Here is a 23,787-nt window from a genome sequence, read left to right as displayed (position 1 = left end):
CCACCCAATACGAACTTCAAGTGGGTAAAATCCTTGACTTTCATCTTTACTTTTCCACTTGAATATGGTTTACTTGAGACAGATGGCCAGCTTAGAGCTCTTTGTGGCATTAAAAGCAAACGGGAAATGACTCGCACTCAGAGCTGGTATGCAAGATTCACTGAGGTTTCACACTTCAATTTAAGGTGCAAGAATTGGTGTCAAGCTCAATTGAAAGGATCTTGGAAGCTGTTTGGTCACTGCAATGAGAATTCAGACTACTCACCACCCGGCTAGAAAAATGTAGATCAAGACAAAGACGGGTGTAAAAGAAAAGTTTGGGATCCTGGAGTCTGTTCTGACATTTAACACCCCGGGAGCCTTAAAGCCTGTTGGAACTCACCTAAGGGCTTTGCGTACCTTGTTTGGAACCCCGGAGGATGCTGGCATTCCAAACACTAGTGGAGATTTCTAGACGAATTCAAGCACAAGCCACCGTAATAGGAAGATCATCCAATGTCCAACTTAGGGACTTTAACTAAAAGTGCTAGGTGGGAGACAGCCCACCATGGTATGATCGTTTCTTTTTCAGTTTTATTTTTAGTCTATTTTTGAGTTTTTATTGAACCTGGAATCCTGCATAGAATTCATATTAAGCATTGCACTCTGCATACTGCATAAAAAAAAGAAGAGAGAGCACGCGACGCGACAGCGTCGCTGACGCGTCCGCGTGGGTCACAAGTGCAGTAAAAGAAAAGGAAAGTGAACAGAGAGTTATGCTGAAGCAAGGCTGGAGGTATGCCTTTGGCTCAAAATTGTTCCACGCGACCGTGTGCCCCACGCGATCGCGTCCTTTGGGGAAAATACCTCCCACGAGTCCGCGTCACTCACGCGAACACGTGATCTGGATATCGACGTAAAGATCCAACGCCCAGAAAGTTGGGCTGGAATCGTGCGGCTAGTGTGCGTTTATCACAAAACAATCCATGCGTGCACGTCCCTGACGCGAACACGTCACTTACACAACACCCATCCCATGTGAAAGTGTGAGCGACGCGATCGTGTCGCGCGGATATTATGACCCCCTATATCAAACAGAGAGTTGCGCTAAAACGACGCTGGAATCGTGCGTCTAGCACAAATTCCAACGACGCGGTCGCGTGCTTCACGCGTCCGCGTCACCTATCTTACACCTAAACCACGCGATTGTGTCAACCACGCATCTGCGTCAACCCTATTTCACCCTACTCACGCGATCGCATCATCCACGCGTTCGCGTGGATTCACGATCACTAACCCTATGTCACGCAAACCCTCTCCCCATCGTGTCCCTAAACCCTCACCTCCTCTCCCCATAATCTCTGCAACTCTCTCTCAACCACCCCTCTCTCACTCTCCCCCACCACCGCGCTGCCGCCAATCCACCACCACCCAACCCGACCGCGATACCCAGCCCTCCCCTCTCCTCCTTCTTCCATTCCCCTCTTTCTCACTCTCCTCTGCCACTGCACCACCGCCGCACGCCTCCGACCAGTGCTGCACCCTCCGCCGGCCACCACCCCGAACCGCCCCCTCTCATTAATTCCCAACACTCTCGCCTTCCTCCGCCACTGCTACCTCACCGCGGCCAACCTCCGACGGCCATTGCGCCACCACAGCGCCACCGTGTCTCCCCCCCGGTGCCGCCACTGCCCTCCCTCTGTCCTATCCCTTGTTCTTCGCATACCAGGTTCCGCCGTACACCGATTTCCTTTCATTCCTAGTTCGCTGCACATTTTTCAGAATTTGTTCATATTAGGATAGCTAGAGATGCATGTTTGTAGTGGATTCTAGGTGGTTAGGTAGCTAGGATCTGGATAGTGGATTTAGCCCTGATAATTGCACTGTTCCTGTTATCTGTTTATCTATTCTGCAATTTATTCTGGCTATGATGTTGATCCTGTTCATATGTTGCTCTTAACTGTTACTTGCTGCTGTTACACTGCTCTTTCTTATTCTTGCTATTTGTGCAGCCTTATTTCAATACATATGAACTATTCTTGTTATTTGTTTTCCGGAAACATCCAATTTTAGCCAGAATGCTGCCCAATTTTCTGCAAATTACTTTTCCTTCTACATTCAAGTATTGGTTTTGGCAATTCTCATCTTTTTAACTGCTCCACGCATACCAAACCTATTCTTGAATGCACGGGCCAACATTCTTATTACTTTTGATCTCCTGGTTAATAAATTGATTTATTGATGGTTGGATTTTACTTTTTACTACTTCTATATATATATGAATCATCATCAGTACCCTGTTATTCCTGCTTGAATATGAGTTAACTGTTGCTTAAATTTGTGAAATTCTTGTTACTTAGGAACCAATTATCATGCCACTTACTCTGACTTCCTTTTTTCACTAATTTTCGCTTTCTAACCTCTTTTTCAATTTTACCCATTTTTAACTTTCTAACTTCCCACTTCCCCTTTTCACTACTTCTTTAAATTAATTTCACTCATGGCATGATAATTGCTTTTCCTAATTAACAAGCTTTCCACTTCTAACATATTTTGGAATGTGATTTCTCATCTCAGCTTTTCAACTCCAACACAATCCAACATATACATCTTCCTAACTCATTTCATTTTTCTACTGCTCCTTTGCCACTTCATGCTTACCTTGTTATTTGCCTACTTGTTTTCCTGCTTTTATTCCTCAATTATATCTTGGAAATTCTGTTTTTCAGGATGTCTGAATCTCAAGGCAGGGGAAAGGGCAAAGTCACCACTGGCAAACGGAAAAGAGGTGAATCCTCTGGTTTCATCCTTAGCATCTTACATGATGATTCCTGGCGGGAGAAGAATTTCACCCCTCAAGAAAAGGCTGATCAGTTGGTACCTTCAGCTGACCCGGTAAAATTTGCAAACAAATACTGTGAGCTGAAATACCCAACCTTTGCCACCGCTAGGAACCTACACATGAAAAGGACCCTCAAAATTCTAGAAGAACTCCAGCAGTACACCTCAGATCATATCAAACAGAGAGGCTGGTTTTTCCTAGAGAGGAACCTAACTGAGGTCAACTCATCCTGGGTTAGAGAATTCTACTGTAACTACTTTCTCTCTTCCCTGGATGCCGTACAGCTCAGAGGCAAACAGATTCTGGTTACTGAGGAAGCAATTGAAGAAATCCTCCATCTTCCACCTAAATCAGATCAGCCAGATGGTTACCAGAAAGCTGAGAAAGATATGAGATTTATGAGGTTTGATTGGGATGCAGTAAAAAAGGACATCACTCTTGATCCTACTGTTCCTTAGGTCATGGGAACTAGCACATTGGTACCCAAAGGAATCAGGCTTATATATCTGAATGACGAGGCTTGGCTATGGCAACAGATTCTGAGCAACTATGTGATGCCGAGCACTCATGAGACGGAGGTGCTAGCTGCCATGATTACCCTCATCTGGTGTGTGATGATGGGTAAGGACCTTTATCTATCTCGCTTCATCCGGCATTACATGGCCAGGGTCCATGTTAGAGGCACCCTCTCTTTTCCTTACATGATTACTCAGTTGGGTCGCCGAGCTGAGGTCCCTTGGGAGGCTGTTGATGAAAAGCCCCCCACAGTAGAGTGCCAAAAGATCATCCCGCACAGTCGGAAATTCCTGGCTTTCGGCTACTGCCCTCCATTTCTCACTGACACTACTGAGGCAGCCACCTCTTTAGCTACCCCTTCAGCTTCCACTGGCCCAGCACCACCCACTGCACCCCCACCTGCTCCTGAGCCCGTCTACCATCTGGTGCACCGACTCTTTGATCGCCTAGATCAGATGGAGCGCCATCACCAGCAACAGTTTGAGAGATCTGATCGTCGCACCAGGCGACTTTTTGAGAGGTCTGAGCGTCGCCACAAGCAACGCTATGAGCACCTCAAGCTGATGATCCGCTCTGGTGGTGACATTCCCTCCGAGCCCGACACGCCCTCTGACACATCTGAGGAGGAGGTGAGCGATCACGAGGAGGAGGCACTTACCCAGGCTGAGCAGGGGGGTACCGGCCACACTGCACCACATCATGAGGAGCACCACCAGCTACAGACTGCAGATCCGGAAGTTCCTCTACGGACAGAGCCCCCGCTGCATCAGACCACTCCTCCGATCCTCTCAGCGACTGCAGACCCTCAGCCTACCATCGAGACACCAGCAGCCCATCCTTCCGGAGATGGCATTTTGTCACACCCTGCTTGAGTGAGCATCGAGGACAATGCTATTATTTAAGTGTGGGGAGCTTGCCATCTCTGGCATTCATTTATTTTGGTGAATCACTACAAACTCTCTTCTTATTTTGTCTATTTTCTGTATTTTTGTACATTTTTCTCTTTTTGCTTTTTTATTGTACTTTTTGCATTATGCACTTTGAGCTATATGTATACATCTTGGATATTTTAGCTTGATTTGCACCTTAGTTTACTAGTTATTTATGAAGTGGATTAATTAGTATAGTTTACCCTTTTTAGCATATGATAGTTTATTTGATTGAAAATAAAAAGGAAGTAAGCTAGAGACTTTAACAGAATCAATCCACACACCTTGTATATATAGCATTACATGTTAGTTAGTTAACAACATTTTATCAAGGGGGAACACTAAAACTTTAAAGCCATCCAATATATTTTACATTGAGAATAATGGAAACTCTTAATTTCTACTTGCATGACATACATAACTGATATATGATTTATGAGCTTGAGAACACACAGCCTGTGAGTTTTGAGCTTAATTGTATGGTTACATTCAAACCATAAATTTCATTCCTGTGTGTCTTGCCCTTCTTTTTATTTTATTCTGATGTTCTTTACTTTGTTTTAATCTATATGTCCAATTATAGAATATAGATACATACCAAGATAGGATTGAGGTCATGTTTGATTATCAACTCACTTATCCCAAATAAAGCCTACCTTTTATGCCATCCTTGTTAGCCCCCTTGAGCTTTTTAATCCCCTTCTGTTTTACAACCACATTACTAGCCTTAAGCAGAAAAACAAAATAAAAATCCCAAGTTGAATCCTTGGTTAGCTTAAGATAGATATAGTGTAAAATTTAAGTGTGGAGAATTTTATGGGAACATGGGATGATAGAAAAGTAGGAAATTAAATTAAACAAGTCATGTAAAAATTTGGAAAGCATGCTCATGTGAAATCAAAATAATTGAATTACCATGTGCATTAAAAAATTATTTATTAACTAATTAAATAAGGGGATACAAAAAAAATATATATTACCCCAAATGCAAAATAAAAAAAAATTTTGCACATGGAACAAAATCCAAAAATAAAGTTTGATACATGAGCATGCAATACAAAAGTGGGAAAAATTTGGGTAGCTAGGTAAAGTATTTTAAATTGTATAAAGTATGTATGTTAGGTGAGATCTTAGACTAATCAAGGATTCACTTATTAGCTCACTTAGCCTTATACATATATTTCTACCTCTACCTTGGCCCTATTACAACCTTGAAAAAAGACCTCATGATTTTTGTATGTGTGTATTCTATAATTGTTGATTGGTTAGATGAAGAACAAAGTTATAGAAAGTAAAAATAAAAAGAAGATTAGAGTGATTAACCCAATAAACACTGAGTGACTAGAGAATAAACACAAAATCCAGTGAGGGTTCATTAGCTCATCACCATATATCTCTACTTCTATTGTTAATTGTCTTGCAAGTTTGAAAAATATTTTATTAACTCATCTCAATTGTAAAAGTGCTTTAATATTATCTAAGGTTGGCTATGCGTATATGATTTCTTGAGAATGTGAATTAATTTAACTACGTGTAAAGCTTTATATATAGGTGAATAATAACTAGATTTGCATGACTCATTTAGGTAGTTGCATCTAAGATAAATTGCATTGCATGAGATTCCACTATTTTACCTTATTCTTTCTCTTGGATTTAGCATGAGGACATGCTATTGTTTAAGTGTGGGGAGGTTGATAAACCCATATTTTATGATATATTTTGTGCTGAATTTAAGTGATTTATTCAATCTTTCACTCGCTTATGCATGTGAAATTGCATGGTTTTACTTTCCCTTCCTTATTATGTGATGTATGTGAAAAACATGTTTCCTAGGCTTTCATAATTCATAATTTTTAGTTTAGATGTAGTTTTTAGAGAGAGAGAGGCTCTCTCCTCTCTCTTAGGATTTAGGATTTAGATTTTTAGAATTAGGATTCTTCTCAGTTTATGGTTATTTCTCAATTTCAGGTTCAATGTTCTTCAATTTATATTTCTCTTTTACTTTTAGATACTCTAATATTTTTATCTGTTAATTACTTATGTTGCCCATTTGACTTATAAATCTTTCCATGTTAGATTTGACTTTATGTTTAAACGTAGTTTGATGTGTTCCAGATTTATGATTTTTCATTTAGCTTTTTATATTTTTGGCTTTAATTGATTAATTGGTAACTCTTGAGTTATCAAACTCATTGTTGACTGAAAATTGGAATTCTTCAAGAATTAATTCAAGTTCCACTAACTCTAGCCTTTTCCAAGGAAAGACTAGGACCTGAGGAACCAAACTTATTCCATCCACTTGACTTACCTTCATAGTTAGAGGTTAACTTAGTGGGAGAAAATTCTAATTCTCATCACAATTGATAAAGATAACTGGGATAGGACTTCCAGTTTTCATACTTTGCCAAGAGTTTTATTAATTATTAATTTATTAATTCTTGCAACCTATTTTTCTTGCTTAAAACCATTTTCAAACCCAGACACTATTTGTCCATAAACAATAATAAATCATACTTTCCTGCAATTCCTTGAGAAGACGACCCGAGGTTTGAATACTTCGGTTTATAAATTTTATTGGGTTTGTTACTTGTGACAACCAAACGTTTGTACGAAGGGATTTTCTGTTATTTTAAAAGCTATACTTACAACGCGACTATTTTTTGTAAAATTCTTTACTAGCAAAAAATTCCAACGTCAGAGCTGGTTTAATTTTGAAAAAGATTTAATATTGGAATTGGTCTGAGTTTGGAAAAGATTTGAAATGAGTTTGAGAAATGGTTTGGTTGGGACCCTTGAAGAGTGGCATAGTCTAAATTTTAGAGGAGATGCTGCCAAAATTTTTATAAAAACTGAAAGTTTCATTTGAAGTTCTTATTAGAAAGTTTTGAAATTTTTAAGGATTTATAATTTGATTTTGAGTTATTAAGGAAAGGATTACATTTTGATTTTGATTTATTTAGAAAAGGATGAACTATGTTTTGAGTTTGAATTATTGATGAACAGAATGGGAAAGATAATGAGGATTGATTTTTCAAAGTATGATTTTTAATGAATTGAATGTTATTAAGAATGAATTTGAAAATGAAATTTTATTTGATTGAGATACCTGGATAGTAGCAAGGATTGTGGTTTGTCCCACTTGCTCCGAGTCAGTGATTGAGATACCTAGACAGTAACAAGGATTGTGGTTTGTCTCGCTTACTCCGGGTCGGTGATTATGATGCTTGGGTAGTAGCAGCAGTAGTGAATTATTCCACTTGCTTCAGGTTGAGTCTTTAAACACCCGACTGGGTAGTAGCAGCAGTAGTGGTTTATTTCACTTGCTCTGGGTTAAGCGGGTAGTAGCAATGGAGTTGTGGCTCAGGCCCACTTGCTCTGCGATGGGTTGTTTCTGTCCAAGGTTAGCTACCAAGACATGTTAGGTTGGCTATATAACCGACAGATGATATCATCAGCCATAGGACAGGCATATATCATATGCATTTGTATGTTTTGCTTGAGTGTGCATTGTTTTAGTTTGCCTATTTATTTAACTATGGTTATTTGCTATTTGCCCTACTTGCTGTATTTGTATCCTATCTGTGTTTTCCTTGGTTGTATTGTATGTATGTGCAACTGAGAGATCCTTCATGCGGGTGGTGGTAAAGCTGATGGTTGTTTTCCTGATGTGATGCTTTGATTGTTGATTTGATTGAGTTGCTTGGGCCAGAGGTCGTGGTTGGTTTTTGTTTGAGGTTTCAGTAAAGTATGAAAAATCAAGCTGGTTCAACATAGACTTAATGAACTTATGCTTGGAACAGGTTGGTCATTCATATAGTCTAGGAACCTTTTTAAGATTTTCTTATAAGAAAAGAAAGGTTTTGAGTTTCTGGATAATTAAATATTGGTTTTTGAAAAGGCTTTGGATTTTGGATTTTTGGATGTTAAATCGTTGGTTTTCAAAAGATTCATAAGATAACAATGATCACTGAGTTTTAAAAATAATTTTCTTATTAAATATCTTCTTATAACAAGTTTAAAAATCTATAGTGAGACCATGTGGTATTGTGGTTTGGTTCTCACCCTCTACAACTTTATCTTTTCAAGAATTGGATGAAGAAGCTTACAAAGAGTTTATTTGCATTTTACTTATTCGATATCGATATACTAGTTTAGTTATTATTTATTTATCCCTCGCCATTAATATTGTATCTTGTAAAGAGGGTTAGGAGTTTTGATGGTTATGTTTGTAAGTTATAGTATAAAAGATTTAGTTATTATATATATATATATATATATATATATATATATATATATATATATATATATAAGTGGTTGTGATTGATTTCTATGTATGTAAGTGCGTTTTCAAATAAAAAGTATTTTCGATTTTTCAAAGAAAACACGATAGGTTTCGAAGTAAAGGCTCATATCTTATTATTATATATATGGAAGTCGACGTAATAGTCTCGCTATCAGAGTGACATAGACAGAAGCATGACATTTTGATAATAAGGGTGTTACAAGGTACAATGGTAGTCACACTTGTACTAGAGCCACCAAGATGGATTGCAACACAATTGCAGAAGTAATAAAGCCATTAATAGAAGTTGACCCCTCTATAAGGGTGAAATCACTAAAGTTCAGTCAAAGTTTAATTTCACCATAAGTTATCGTAATACATAGTTAGCAAAGTAAAAGTAAGCAAAAATTTTGTTCGAAAGTTGTAAAGCTTCTTATGAAGCTTTGCTCAGATAGTTTAAAGCCATGTGTTACAAGGAGCTATCAGTGGCCATTCATTTTAAAATTATGCTTGTGCACTAGGGGATGTCTTGATTCCTGATATTCAAGTATTACATTGGGTCTTCTAGAGTTATTAACTCCTTGTATTAGAATATTCAGACACTACAAATCAATTGTACAGATAAACGAGACTCACTTGTATGAAAAATATAAAGATTGTCTATTGATTACAGTTTTACAGAATCAAATAACATTATCATGCCTATTGCATGTCATTATAGAAGGGAGACTTCTAATACATGACACATTTTTTTCAATAACTTGTGACAATATGTGGTAATACGAGAAGGTGTGGACCTAACATGATTCTATTAGATTAACCATTGTTTGCAATAATAAAACTTGATCACCTCCTAAATTTTTTTATATATTTTGCATTAAGCATATAAAATCCAATATATCCAAAATAATTAATAAAATTTAAAAATATCTAAAAAATAATTCTAAAAAATATATCTAAAAAGTATATGTTTTATCGGATTTCTTTCCTAATATACAAACAATATGCAAAAATATAATTAATAATTTCACCCAAAAAGAATTGAAATTTATATTCACATACAAGGCTACTATAATTAATAAAAATATACTAATATCTAATTTTCATTAATATATAATTAATATTAATTTATTAATTATCCAAAATATACTAAATCTATTTTTAAAAAAATTCACAATTATATTTAGCTTCTAATAATAATTAATAAAGTTTAAAAATACCTAAAATATTATTCTAATAATTATTATTAAATACACCCAAATATATATGAACCATATCTAATTTCCTTCCTAATATACAAACTATATCAATTCAATAACATTAACTAACTCACTAATACATAATATCTAAACGCAATATATTATAATACTATCATTTAATCATTATAAATAAGATTAATCTATAATATTATCATTTTTATTTTTACTAAAACATAAAATTAAAAATTATTACTTATATAATTAGGATGATTGCCATAATTAACAATGTAAAAATTTACGGTAATCAACATCTTTTATTCTAGATCTCCTAGACATTACTTACTTCTTGATGTTGCTAAGGGAAGTAGCTTGCTATTGGTTTCTTCTTCTTGTTTATCAGTTTGGAAAAATAGAGATAAAAAATGTTAGTGTGTGACGAAAAATTCTGAAAATGATATAGAAAAGAGTTATGAGTGCAAGAGATTTAGGAAGAAGAAAAGTGAAGTGAGATCTTTTGCATAGAAGACACGTCTTAGGTATCAAAATCAGACCATTTATTTTGTGTGTCTAAAGTGGACCGTTTAATTTTTATTCTTGTCAAACTCAGACCCTTCGATTTATTTGTAATTGTCCTCCACAACAGCATTAAACACGCAACTCTCTAATAATGTTGCATTACACAATGCTAAGCTCTATTTTAAAATTAAAAAGTATATATTTACAAGTTTTGTATTTTTCATTTTTTCTTATAATTTTTTCAAAACATGTTAATCTACATATTATATTTTAAATATAATTTATTAATACAAAATATAACAAATAAAAAATGAAAAATTAAGTTATCAAATAAACCTTTTAGGATAAGTCAATATTGAGGCACTCAAAAGGGAGCGAAAATTTTAGCTGAAAATTCTAGAAACTCCTCCGACAATTGAATATAAAGTATAAACCCCCTCTAAAACCCTACCAGCCGAAAATCCTACGATTTCTTTACTGAATCAACCCCCTCCCTCTCTCTCTCTCTCTCGTGTTTCAAATGGCGAAGCGCCTTGTTCCTCTACTGAATCGTGTATTGGTTGAGAAAATCATCCCTCCATCGAAGACCAACACTGGCATTCTCTTACCAGAGAAGACCACCAAGGTCTTAATTCATACCCATTTCTCCTTTACTTGTTTATCTCAATTATATCTTTTATTTTTGGTCTCAAAATTTCTTAATGCAATTTCTTTCTGTTTCCGCTTTCCGTTATGTTAATTATTCTCAACAATCCCACTATGTTTTTTGTTTAGTTGATGCCCCTCGGGCACCGAACTTTTTAAGAGAATTGTTATTAATTATTATTATTGGATCCATGGTTATCTACACAAATGTGTTGGAACTTTTGCTTTGTTTTCCCGTAATTTGCCATTGGAAATGTATTCCTCCTATTATTTATTTTATTTTATTTTTTATTGTACTTGTATTTATGTTTCTCTTATCACAACTTAATTGTTAGAGGGAGAAAAGTTAATGTTAGATTGATATGATAGGCTAAAGAAAAATAGCAAACATTTTTGCACCCCAATTTGATGAGGAACGAATTATTGTAGGATCAATTTGAGGTCAAGTGCTACAAATTAGTAGTAATCCATGAAAAAATTCCCAACCTGTGAAATACACTTGTGAAGTTGATTATATGTCCTAATTCTGGGTTTGATTCTCATAATTGTCTTTCGCTTGTTGCTTATCGTTCTCTACTCTTATAGAATTCTGCTCCACATTGATGGAACAAAAATGTTTTCCTAGTTCAAAAGTTTCCTGCGCAATCAGTGGTAGTGTTACGTATTTTTAACACACAATTGCTTAGTATATTTTGTGTTGATTGTTCTTGATCGAAGTACATTTCATGACTTGGTGATTGTCAGAGGGAAAAATTGCTTCCCTGATTCAAATTTTTTTTTGTGCAATCAGTATTAGTGTTATGTTCTTAACACGGGTTTTCTTATTATTAAATACGTCCAATTTGTGTGGAACTCTTGCTTGATTGAAGTGCATTTGATGACTTGGTGACTTGCTTTAGTTGAACTCTGGAAAAGTTATCGCTGTTGGCCCCGGTCTTCGTGGCAAGGACGGGAACCTAATTCCTCTTGCCGTGAAGGAAGGCGACACTGTCCTTTTACCTGAATATGGAGGAACAGAGGTGAAACTTGCTGACAAAGAGTAAGTACATCTTTTGTACATTCCATGTTCCATTTATTTCTTTGATTGGCACTTTTTCAGCTCTTAAGTTCATATTTTTGCATGGCTTGACACATCCGATGTGATAAGCTTTAAAACGCCTTTTTAAGTTTTTTTTTTCCGCGTATATTCTTAAAATAAAAATGTTGATCAATTAGTTGTTAGCTGCACTTTTGTCCAATTAATTTTTAGTGTTTTCTGCACTTTTGAGTCTTAACCTGATAGTCTTGTGAAAGTATTTTTTTTTTTTAATTTTCAGTATTTTCTGTTTTCAGAATTTTGTAGAAAAAAATAAAAATAAAAACAAGGGAAAACAAGATTCCATTGTTTTCATTATTTTTCCTTTTTTCCCCATAAAATCTTGAAAACCAAAGATCTTGAATGTTGAGGCCTCTTAAAAGAGTCGGGAATTTGATTGAATTTTTTCCACAAGGACAAATATGGCAGGCAATTGTTTACGCATTAAGGTTAAATTTATTTTGCACGAGGGGGCATAAGGTTTTCACTTAAGCTATGTTTGAACACTGTTTCTAAAATAGAAATATGAATACAAAAAAATGGACATAAAAAATTCTTGTATTTCGTGTGTTTCTTAAAACTGGGATAGGAAATATATGTACGTATTTGCCTCTTTGTTTCTATCTCTACCTTTATCTCTATATTTCAATTTCAAAAGCATAATTCAAACAACCATAGAAGCTTACTTTAACCTTTGGATAAAATTGGCCGTTAACATTGGCTATATTCATCATAGTTGCAACAACAGCTGCTGATTTTATTTTAGATTATGATTTATTTATTTATTTATTTATCTCTTAGGTATTATCTGTATCGAGACGAAGACATTATGGGGACACTCCATGAATGATAGGGCCGTTCTCGTCAACCATTTAGAAGCTTGCTGTAGCAACTATGTATGTTACACTTTCTGCGAGCAGTTTACATTCTGTTCTAATTTTAATATATCAAATGTGTATTTTGTTAGCAGGAACCAAATAACTTATGGTTTTAATTTTAGTCCAACTTTCTATAATACATTTGGAGTTTTGTTTTAAATTTAGGAACTCTTATGGATACCATAAATTTCCTGTTTGCTAATTTTGTTGTTTTGTCTCACTTGATTGCATACATTGTCTTTATTTGAATGTTTATCCCCTTTATGTTTCTCTCTCTTTCCCTTATCCTCTCTTGTAGGATGAAAAAAAATTGCGTTTAAATTTTTTTTTTGTTGACTTATAGTGTGAAGGTTAATAGAAATGCAACAAACAAAACTAACTCATGATACTTGGCAATTAGCATTGTATAGTGGTATTAAGACCTATAGGATTAGGAGTGTGAATCGGTGAGTGTATGTAAAGGAACGTGTAGTACATGTACTGTAAACTCAGAATCATACCCAACTCCTTCAGTTTCATTTCTTCACTCTCAGTTTTCTCTTGTGCAATCTTCATTCATCAAACACCTCTTTTTATCACAAGTCTTGAAACTCTAATATGGTATCCAGAGCCAGTAGTTAACATCATGGCAGTGATCCACACCAGTGCTTCCACATGCAAATACCTTCTACCTATCATCATTGATAAGATGAACGAGAACAATTTTCTCACATGGCACCACTTTGCCAACATCACGGTTGGAAGCTCACTTCAAGAAGGAAAAGATTCTACCTCAATGCGTTGATTTTGGAGATGCAAGGAAAACCTACCAAAGTAGAATCAGATACATATAAGGAGTGGAAACTCGAAGATCTTTCATTCATGACATGGCTTTTGGCATCAGCGCACACTAACTTCAAGAACAAGATAGTGCTTTGCAACTCTCTTTATGATAAAAATCAAGAAGTTTCACTGCCTCTTTTAGAGCTTGAGTACCAAGTCTTAAATCCCAACTAAAATTAATAAAGATTACTAGAGTTATGCAGATGAATATCTTACTAGAATTAGGAATTTAGTAGATTCTTTGATAGCAATTGATTGCCCCAACTCTGGAGTTGATCATATTCAAACCATCATTGATAGCCTTACCGAGGAATATAACGCCATCATCTCTTCTTTATGTCCCTCTTGCGACTTTATTACAAACACCAGTGCCTAATTTTCTTAATTTTAAGCAGCTAATTTTCTTCAAACTGCTGAGAATCAAACATGTTCAATTTGACTTTATCTTGGTAATGGATAAGTTATTACAATTTCTAACACATGATCTTCATCAACTTGGGATCTTATTGTCCCTCCTTTTAATGCTACTAACCTAGGCAGCAAATGGGTGTCAGATTCTTAGATATAAGGCTAGACTTGTGGCTAATGGCTTTCATGAAAGGGAAGTGGTTGATTTTGATCAAACCTTTAGCTTTCTTGTTAAACAACAAACTATTTGAATTGTAATAACCATGCTCTTTCTAGAAGACGATTCTCTTGTATCTTAAAGAAGTTTGGTTTCTCTAGTATTAAATTTGATCCTTCTTTATTCGTTAGATATATAACTCAGTCACTTTCTTGGCATATGTAGATGATATATTAATTACAGTTGACAATTGAGCTAAGCTTCAATCCTTAATTCAAAGACTACATTTTATCTTTTCTCTCAAGGATCTTGGAAGGTTCAACTTCTTTCTTGGATTAGAAACCACACATGTTGGCAGCAACCAACTCATTCTAACAGAAAAGAAATGTCAGGTTACCAGAACTAATATGTTGATGGCAAATCCAGTACCTACTCTTATGGTATCATCTTCTAAATTAAGTTCTAATGATTTTACACCTTTTGAGGATCATAACCTGAATAGGTCTATATCAAGGGCGCTGCAATAATTGACACTAACTCACCCAAGTCTAATATTCAGCAAACAAGGTGTGCCAAGATATGCACAAATCAACGATCAATCACTGGAGAGCAATTAAGAGGATGTTTCGATATTATAAATGCAACAAACAAAATAGAGGAATAAAATTAGTTAGAGTTAGGTAGGCTTGTAACTAACTCAAGATTCTTAGCATTCTATAGCAGTGTCGGAACTATAGGAGTGTGAATGATATTTAAATGAGTGTATGTAAGGCAGCGTTTATTTTGGTGTATATGTCCATCAAGACATGGACACAGTAGTACATGTGTGGTGTTTATTTGCAGAGACAAAATCATTAAAGATACGGTCATACACAACCACCCATCAAAACTACTCACTTAGGGAAACAATATTTTTTGCTTAACTGACATAACCGGCCCCTTGAACATATATCATAATTCATAACCACATTCAGCTGTTCTGGTAGGACAAACATATTCTTTGATAAACACACTTAAATTTTTTTGGGTGACCAACAATACCAATGCGAGAAAATCACTTCTGGTTGGTAACATGCAATTTGCAGAAAGTAAAGGACAATGGAAGCTTCAGGTGATATTATCAGTTTCCTTTCTTTCTTTCAATTTTTTTTTCTCTGTTGTGTTTTTGTTTGGGTGTGGCGGGTGCAACTGTTACTTAGATAGTCACGTTAGAGAGATTATTCCTGGAAGAGATTTTCCTTCAACAAATGCTTTCAGCAGCACAAGTGATCTCTCTGGCTGTGAAAAAGGAGCTTCATGAGATGCTCCTCTTATAGTAGCAAACGATAACATGTCACCATATACTTGTGTCCATCCAGCTACCTGAAAATTATTCAAAAACTCACAATAACAATAGGGATGATACTAACGGATATACCTTACATAATACTTAGGATATGTTTGTATTCTTTATAGTTTATACAACCATGTTACTTAATACTTATAAATAAAAAACCAATCACTCATAAAATATATGTTGACATATAAAGTACACATTAAAAACAAAAAGTTAAACAACATATATATTTATACAGAAATATGTGGTGTTTATGTCATTTGAATTCTAACTCATTAGCTACAAGTTTTATTTACTTATTTACTACAAAATCAATCCTATTCATATATGTATGTGTTAAAAAAAAATCTTTTGTTCATCCTAAAATTTGAACTTAAGATTTTTCACTAAAAGAACAGGGCATTTACTATTTATTATTATTATTATTATTATTATTAAATTGTTAAAAGTGACTGTCAGTGGTGATAAAGTTGGTCCACAAATAAAAAGAAAGTTGTTTATTAATCCAGTAACAGTGTTAAAGTTGGTTAATAGTAAACACATTTTTTAGACGTATAAATATCAATTTCGTTGACATAATATACCTGTCTTCCTCCAAACCATGCTCTATAAGACTCTGTTGTATTAAGTCCTAACTCCTTAGCCAACCCATTCACAAGCGTTCTTGTTCCAGTTAATGGCAGAACTGAATCTTGATCACCACTGCACAAGAAAGGGAACACAAATTATTTATGGTATCTTTCGTATTTAGAAGAAAAGAAAAAAAATGCTATTAAACATATTTATATCCACTTATGTCTCTCATTTGATATTTTCTTTTCACTTGTTTTTTCCTCTTCCCACTTTTTCTTCTTCATTTTGCAAAATCTTTCTCATCTTTGATGCAGCATCTAGAAACTTTGAAAAACATTATTTACCTTTGGTGTGATTTTCTCTTTTAGACTATTTCACTAGTTTTGAAATGTTTTCAAAAGTTACATTTTTTTTCTTTTTACTTTTTAAATATATTTTTTCAAAAATTGTAAGAATTACATCTGATAAAATAAATAAAAATAACTTTAATATATATAGCTTAAACAAGCTAAATTAATAGTGTTTGTTAAAATTAATTTTAAATTTTAAAATAATCATAATAAATCTAAATATAGTAAAAAAATTTCAGATACTAATCATTAAGGTAGAACCCTTAAACTGGAATTCTCCAAAATTATGATGAATGGTGTTAAATGTGATATATCAGCATGTGTAAATATAAAAAAAATAAAGAAAATTCAAATACTAATCATTAATGTACTTCCGAAGTTTGTTTTTCTGTGAAATGATGAAATCTACTTCCCAAGTTTGCTAGAATGAATTTTTTATGCTCCAGTCACTAGGGGTGTCCATGGATCGAATCATATCTGCAGATCCGCGGTAAATATCCGCATCCGATCTGAAAATTACAGATACGATTCGATCCGTAAATTGATCGGATCGGATCGCGGATATCTGCTCTACATCCGCGTATCCGATTCGTGGATCCGCAGATCCGCATAATAATAATTAAAAAATAAATAAATATATATATGTTTGGTATTATATTTACTTGTTTGTATGTTTTAGTTAGTAATTATTATTCATATATTGTATTATTTTATTTTTATTATTTAGAAAGAGTTTAATTAAAAATATTTTAGGAATAAATAAATTTAAAAGTATGAAAGAAATATTTTTAGTGAATTTTTTTACATTGAAATATGATTAAAAAGAGAAGATTTAATTATGCGGATATATCCGATATTCGACCCAATCCGATCCGCACATTTGCGGATCGGATCGGATCCGACACTAAAAAATGCGGATATCATATCCGATCCGATCCGATAGAAATTGTGCAGATCGGATCAAATTTTCGGCCATGTTCGATCCGCGGCTACCCCTACCAGTCACCGACAGAGTAATTCGTGACAATTAATATATAAAATTATATTAGATATTTTAATTTAAAAAATAATTTTATTAGTACCCCTAAATTTAAAAAGCAGAAAACACAATCATAACAACATTTTGTTCACCAAAAGCAAAATGTTAATTTGTACTGTTTGAAAACTCAAACACCTCTTTAGTAAACTTTAAGAGTCTTTTCTTCAAACTACCCTTATTTGATGTAATTCCTTTTCTTATATGGACTTCCACACTTCTAATTTCAAAAGTACTGTAATACCTAATAAACAATTGTTTCATGCTTTGAGAATCTTTTTCCCTAATAATGCGGATAAACATCCTCTTTACAAACAAATAAAAAACAGTTGGATTAATGTTGTGAATATTTCCTTGGTTTTTGCGGTTCAATATTTGTTCTGTTTTAGGAGTTTAGGTTTGAGTTTTCTATATGGATATAAATATAAAATAATATATAAATAAGAGAAGTGTAAGGTGAATAAGTTATTTTTGTAATTAAGTTTAATTAATTTTTTTAATGCATTTTTTTAATTAATTTTTATTGTGTCAATAAATTATTAGACCAATTTAAATAAATTTTGTTACTAAAATTATTTGGTCATTATGTAAATAAAAGTTATACTTTCTTTTCAGTTTTTAATATATCAAATTCAAAACCTTCAATTTTAGTAAAGTTTTTTAATTGCTTTCTTATCAAGTGTAGTGACATTTTTTTTGGGTTGAAAAAGTGTACTGACTTCAAAGCATTTGTTAATCCAACCATTATTAGTAAACATTAAATTCTGGGGTCCACAAGCAGGAATCATGGAAAGCTTGAACCGCGCTCCATGTAACCAGTAACTGGACTAGTGGACTAGTAGACTAGTGGTAGGTGTAATGGATGATGATATAATAAATTAATTAATTAATCAATTAAACTACTTAACATGATCATTATAGAAAATAAAGGAAAGTTTTACCTACCTGTATACTAGAACTCTAATACCAGACTTAACAAGTGTTCCTAGGATAGAAATGGTTGGAACCTCTAGATTCTGCATGTCATATTTGAGAACGCTGTAAAACAAAGCACATCAAATTATTAATAATAATAATAATAATAATAATAATAATAATAATAATAATAATAATAATAATAATAATAATAATAATAATAACTGACCAAATTAAGAGCTTTTTTTCACATCAAGTATTTGTATTTTGGGCCAATATACCTATTTTATCATTGAATTTCAAATTTTCGATGTGACTTTTGCTTTAGTAATTAGTATTTTTAACTTCATAAGTACATAAACTTCGTTCGCCCAAATATCACTACAACAAAATTAATAGCATTAAATAACTAGAAGCAAGTGGTTTTTTCAGTTGTGGATTGAAATAGTGAAGATTGTAAAAGTACAACCCAAAATTATTAGGCCACTCAATTCAATTTGACAGTAGAAACAACACTTAAGCATGCATTACTGATTAGAACGATGTTTATGATAAAATTTGAAATTTAACGATGATAAAGTAAGTGTTGTCAAAACTTATAAGATATGAAAAGATGGATAGGTGGTCAAAAAAATCTCAAGAGTGAATTTGAAAGGCAAAAAACTAACTCGCTGCAAGTTGACCATCTAGTGATCCCTTCAAGCTTAGCATGGAAAGCTTGTTGCACATCTTTTTTATTCAAATATGTGATTGTTTCATCTTCCACACACACATCAATCTTCTCTCCCTCTTGCTGCAAGGCGCACACACACATTAACTGAACAACTTCGATACAAGATTTATCATTTATAATAATCATAAATTTTACTTCTTTTGTTCCAAATTATCTTTTACTTAGGCTAAATACACGTGATGTATGAAATCTAAAATAAAAAGTAATCTAAAAGATACAGTTACAAGACTACATATCTTGCATGAAAGAGTAATGCTAGAACCCAACACTATAACAATAAATTTCAACCAATACTATAGCATATAGTAAAACAAAACCAATATAAAGCCCATTAAAGATGAGCTTTTATTGGATTTAGATTTCGAAACTTTTTTAAATTGAATTTCAGATATTTTTGTTTTTAAGAGTTTTAAATGTTTTTTTCTTAGGTTAACTGTTAGTTGGAATATTGGCTGGTAATGTTAGCTTCCAAGACTTTCTTCCTACGATGCACGGACACTCATACGACGGGATATGACATCACGCATTCACGCGGGACACCCCGACATGCAAATTTTAAAATTCAACATCACATATAAAATATAAAATATTTTTTAGATAAATCCTAATGATATTTGATATTTTATTGATATTAAAATATAAATTAAATTTTTAATTATTTTTAATGTCTTATTTTAAATATATCAAGTATTTATAATATTTTTTTTGTTTTAATAAATAATAATATATATTATATCTAAATATATTTTAATAATATATGTTAAGAATAAGACTTGACATGTGATAGTATTTAAGTATGTTCAGACGTGTCTAGAGAAAATTTTTTTATTTTTTATTAAGATACATTTGGACACAGCAGACACGCGTGTCGGACGAGTGTCGGTGAGTGACATGTCCGAAATTGTCCGTGCTTCATAGTGTTTCTTCACATGAAAAATGCAAAATAACATTTAATTTTCTCTAATACGATAACTAATTTAATTATAGATATAAGGGAGAACCCAATAATAAATTCTACAAAAAAAAAAGAAGAGTAACAATAAATATTGTGAGAAAACAAAATTGATCAAAATGGCAAAGAATTTGAAACAGAAAAAAAAAGCAGAATTATTGTTAGAATATATCTAGAGTATTATTATTAGGAAAAGTATAGTTGTATTTCAAGCAAGTATAAATGTGGTTTCTAGAGCATCGAGGTATATTTTCCATAGTAAATGCATGAAGAATGAATTACCAGTTGGCTAAGTTGATTGAGCACATAAGCTTGTTGATCTGCTGCTGATAGGCACACATCAAGAGTGATATCATATGCATCAACATATCTCCCAACTTCTGTGGACACTATTTTATTTACGGCTGCGCAAACCCCATTTAATGTTCCACTTTGAAGTTGTCTCCTAATTTGGGAGTAGTTACAGACTTTAGTGAACATTTCATAAGTTGAATCAGATATTAGTCCATGGGACCAGAAATACTCTGCCCTTGAATTGAAATCTGTGTTGAATTCCATAAGAGGGTTTCCTATCTGCAACAATTAAGTCCTAATCAAATTAGCATTTATTATGTCACATATATAGTTTAATTACTATCACTCAAGCTTTTGTCATTTGTGCACTCACTGCTATACCCTTGAAATTGAACTTTGTCTTGCTTTGAACAATGAGTTGTGCAAGTTGTGGTACATAGTGACCTGAAAATTTAATTATGAATTACACTAAATTGTTGCCTAAATCAATAATAACAATAATAATTCCTTATTCTTTAGAGTATCACTTTTGACATTTACAAGAAGTGAATTCTTTTGAAATTGGAATTTGCATTGAAAAAAATAGATGAAATGAGATTGACCTTAATTTAAAAAGATCAAATCATTTTGATGAGAATCAATTAAATTTTGACACTTTGTATAATTATTTTTATTTAGTTTTTTTTTAATATAAATTGAATAATTAAAATAAATATTAGCATTGGAAATTTAAAGTTACCTTAGAAAATAATCCTTAATTAATGAGGAGAGAAAGTATTAGAGTAGTTTTGACTGCATTTATGGTTTATTGGTATAAATGAAAACGAAAATGTTTAATAACAAAAAAGAATTAGTCAAAAATAACTAATACTTACCTCAATAATTAATAATTAATAAATATTAAATAAGACAACTTTGTCTCCCTAGCATTAATAAAATAAAAATTTAACAATGAATTTAAAATTTGGTCAATAAGTGTTTTAAGGGCATTAATTAATAAAACAATAAAAAAAAGTTCTCATTGAAAATTCAAAGTTTTTATATTTTTAATAAAGAACTAATTTATCTATTTAATTCATAAATTTATAGAAAAATTAGAGTGACAACTGACAAATACAATGGAACAGAAAATATGAATCAAGGTGGCTGATGAAAAACAAGAAGATTATTAATTAAATTTACTTAATAAGATAGTACCTGCATAACTCTCCCCTGTAATAAAGAAGTCACTGTTTTTGTACTCTGGGTATTTGGTGAACCAATTCTGTAAGAATACAAGATTATCCCTTGCTATAAAATAAGGGAAATTAAACCCTAATTAGATTCATGAAATATGATATCAAAATCTGAATACAAACTAAGATAAAAAGATTAAGAGGTATTAATAGCAATTCAAGTTCAACCAAAAGTCCAAACTCATCTAACTCCTTTAACAAAATAAAATGAAATTAAAGAACCTGTCATTTCATCATTAACATATTCATAGAAAGATTTATTGGCAGAGTAGGAGAAACCAACACCAGCCGGTGATTCCAAGTACAGCATATTTGCCTCTGCAACAAGCAATTTTGATTGAAATTAAAGGACATAAAAATGTACATAATTTTTTTTTTTTAAAATGGTATCTTTTCAGAATAACTGGGATTAAATTACCTTGGTTCCAACTATAATCATTCTTGAGAAGAACATTTTCGCTTGGTTTAAATGGACCATGCTCGACGAAAGCTCCGGCTCCAACAGAAGAACAGCCAGGCCCTATAGAAATCAAATTTTACTTTGATATGAACAGGAACTTTCAGATTCAAAAACTCAAGGATTGAAAACAATGTCTTTGCCACAACAGTAAATAACGGAAAAGTACAGGGAGACAATGAGAATACTAAACATTGTAAACAATGGATATATCGGATATTCAATTAATAGGTATGCAGATGATTATGTTGATTTTTAGTTGGATAGTGGTTATTCCTTTTGATTCGGTTTACTCAGACACAGTTAACAATGACTGGATATTCGATTCACTAGTTAATTTGGAACAAGAGTACTTTTTTTATTTTATTAGGTTAATTCTAGAGCCCATTATTCATATTATTCACAAAAGTTATTGTATATCTAATAAAACCCGTAAGTAACAAGTATTATTCCACCTGGTGAATCCGGCTAAATGAATCAAATGATTCAATTGTACTTTGTCATGAATCTTATATGAACTAAGCTATTTATACTTAAATCTCTTTTAGCCAGTTCTGTTAGAGTTTTAGAGCTATGTCTTGATGCTGTATCTGATACTGAAACAATAAAAATAGAGATCCATTTGATTGTAAAATCAGAAATAAAGACGCAGTTATTTTTTATAGACAAAAAATCTTGATTCAATTATTTATTTATTTATAAAGGAAAGAGCTCAAAAGAATAAAGTGGCTTAAACATACACAACAACCAAGTCCAAAAGAAATAAAAAGAAAAAAAAGAATCATACCTCCATTTAACCATAGAACCAATGGCTTGGAAGCAGGTTCAACTTGTGCTTCAACAAAGTAGTAAAACAAAGATCTTTGTTGCTTCTCATCCACAGTAATGTAACCAGCATATTGCTGGAACTTCACTGGTGGTTGCCCTGGCAAATTGGTTACCTTATCAGCTTCTGGAGCTGAATTCACTCCCACATTTATCTTTGCAACAACAACAACAATTATTATTGTTGCAATCATACTATGCAACTGAGCTATCATCATTGTAATAAGATCTGATGAGAACTTATTAGAATGATGTTTTTGTTTTGTGGTTTCCCTTCCCCCTCTGTTTTTTTGTCTCTGTACGAGATGGGGATAAAGGTTGAATGCAAAGGAAAGAATATAATAAAGCCTTATATGTATTATTCATATTTTAGTATTATCTTTATTATTATTTTTTTTGTGCGTGTGAACTTGGAAATTTAAAATCCATGCCTTGAGTCAAATTATGGTGCTGTCCCTCATTACTTTGAGAGGATTTGGAACTTGATTGTGATCTTTGGATATTCAGGTTTCATTTGGTGCTGCTTTGTTTTGTTTTCTAATACTAATTATTAAAGGCTCTAGTTTTCTTGGGACATGTGATGATTATTACACTTATTTTGAGGGGCAATTTGATGGATAATCATGTGTGCGTTGAATACTTACACTGTGAGAAGTGCAATTAGAATAATAATATGCGCTCTCTCTCTCATAGTCTCATGTGACTCAATTTCCCTTTCGAGCTGTATAGTTGTATGTAGAAAAATAAAATAAAAATAAAATAAGAGTGGGTCTACCTGAAATCTGAACTCTGAAATAACTTTACAGCCATATTCATATGTAGAAAATGTGAAT

At 33.1% G+C, this 23,787-nt stretch overlaps 2 protein-coding genes across 2 annotated transcripts; one reads left to right on the top strand and one right to left on the bottom strand.

Moving 5' to 3' along the window:
• Nucleotides 1-10,637: 10,637 nt before the first annotated feature.
• On the top strand, nt 10,638-13,081 carry LOC130961642 (10 kDa chaperonin, mitochondrial-like). The gene is made up of 3 exons (XM_057887614.1): nt 10,638-10,888; nt 11,808-11,947; nt 12,785-13,081. Exons 1-3 carry the CDS (start codon nt 10,784-10,786, stop codon nt 12,831-12,833), a joined length of 294 nt encoding a protein of 97 aa, XP_057743597.1. The 5' UTR covers nt 10,638-10,783; the 3' UTR covers nt 12,834-13,081.
• Nucleotides 13,082-14,984: 1,903 nt separating this feature from the next.
• On the bottom strand, nt 14,985-23,289 carry LOC130961524 (serine carboxypeptidase-like 45). Its single transcript, XM_057887457.1, has 10 exons — nt 22,917-23,289; nt 22,091-22,192; nt 21,895-21,990; nt 21,635-21,727; nt 20,811-20,881; nt 20,426-20,716; nt 19,127-19,251; nt 18,489-18,581; nt 16,169-16,286; nt 14,985-15,610 (listed from the first exon to the last, which is right to left on the bottom strand). The coding sequence occupies exons 1-10, from the start codon at nt 23,170-23,172 to the stop codon at nt 15,452-15,454; spliced, it is 1,404 nt and encodes a 467-aa protein (XP_057743440.1). The 5' UTR covers nt 23,173-23,289; the 3' UTR covers nt 14,985-15,451.
• Nucleotides 23,290-23,787: the final 498 nt, after the last annotated feature.

The sequence above is a fragment of the Arachis stenosperma genome, chromosome 2, assembly GCF_014773155.1.
Source record: "Arachis stenosperma cultivar V10309 chromosome 2, arast.V10309.gnm1.PFL2, whole genome shotgun sequence".
In the NCBI taxonomy this organism is placed as follows: Eukaryota; Viridiplantae; Streptophyta; class Magnoliopsida; order Fabales; family Fabaceae; genus Arachis; species Arachis stenosperma.
Note: the sequence above shows the minus strand (reverse complement) of the source record. Positions and strands in the feature narration are given on the sequence as shown.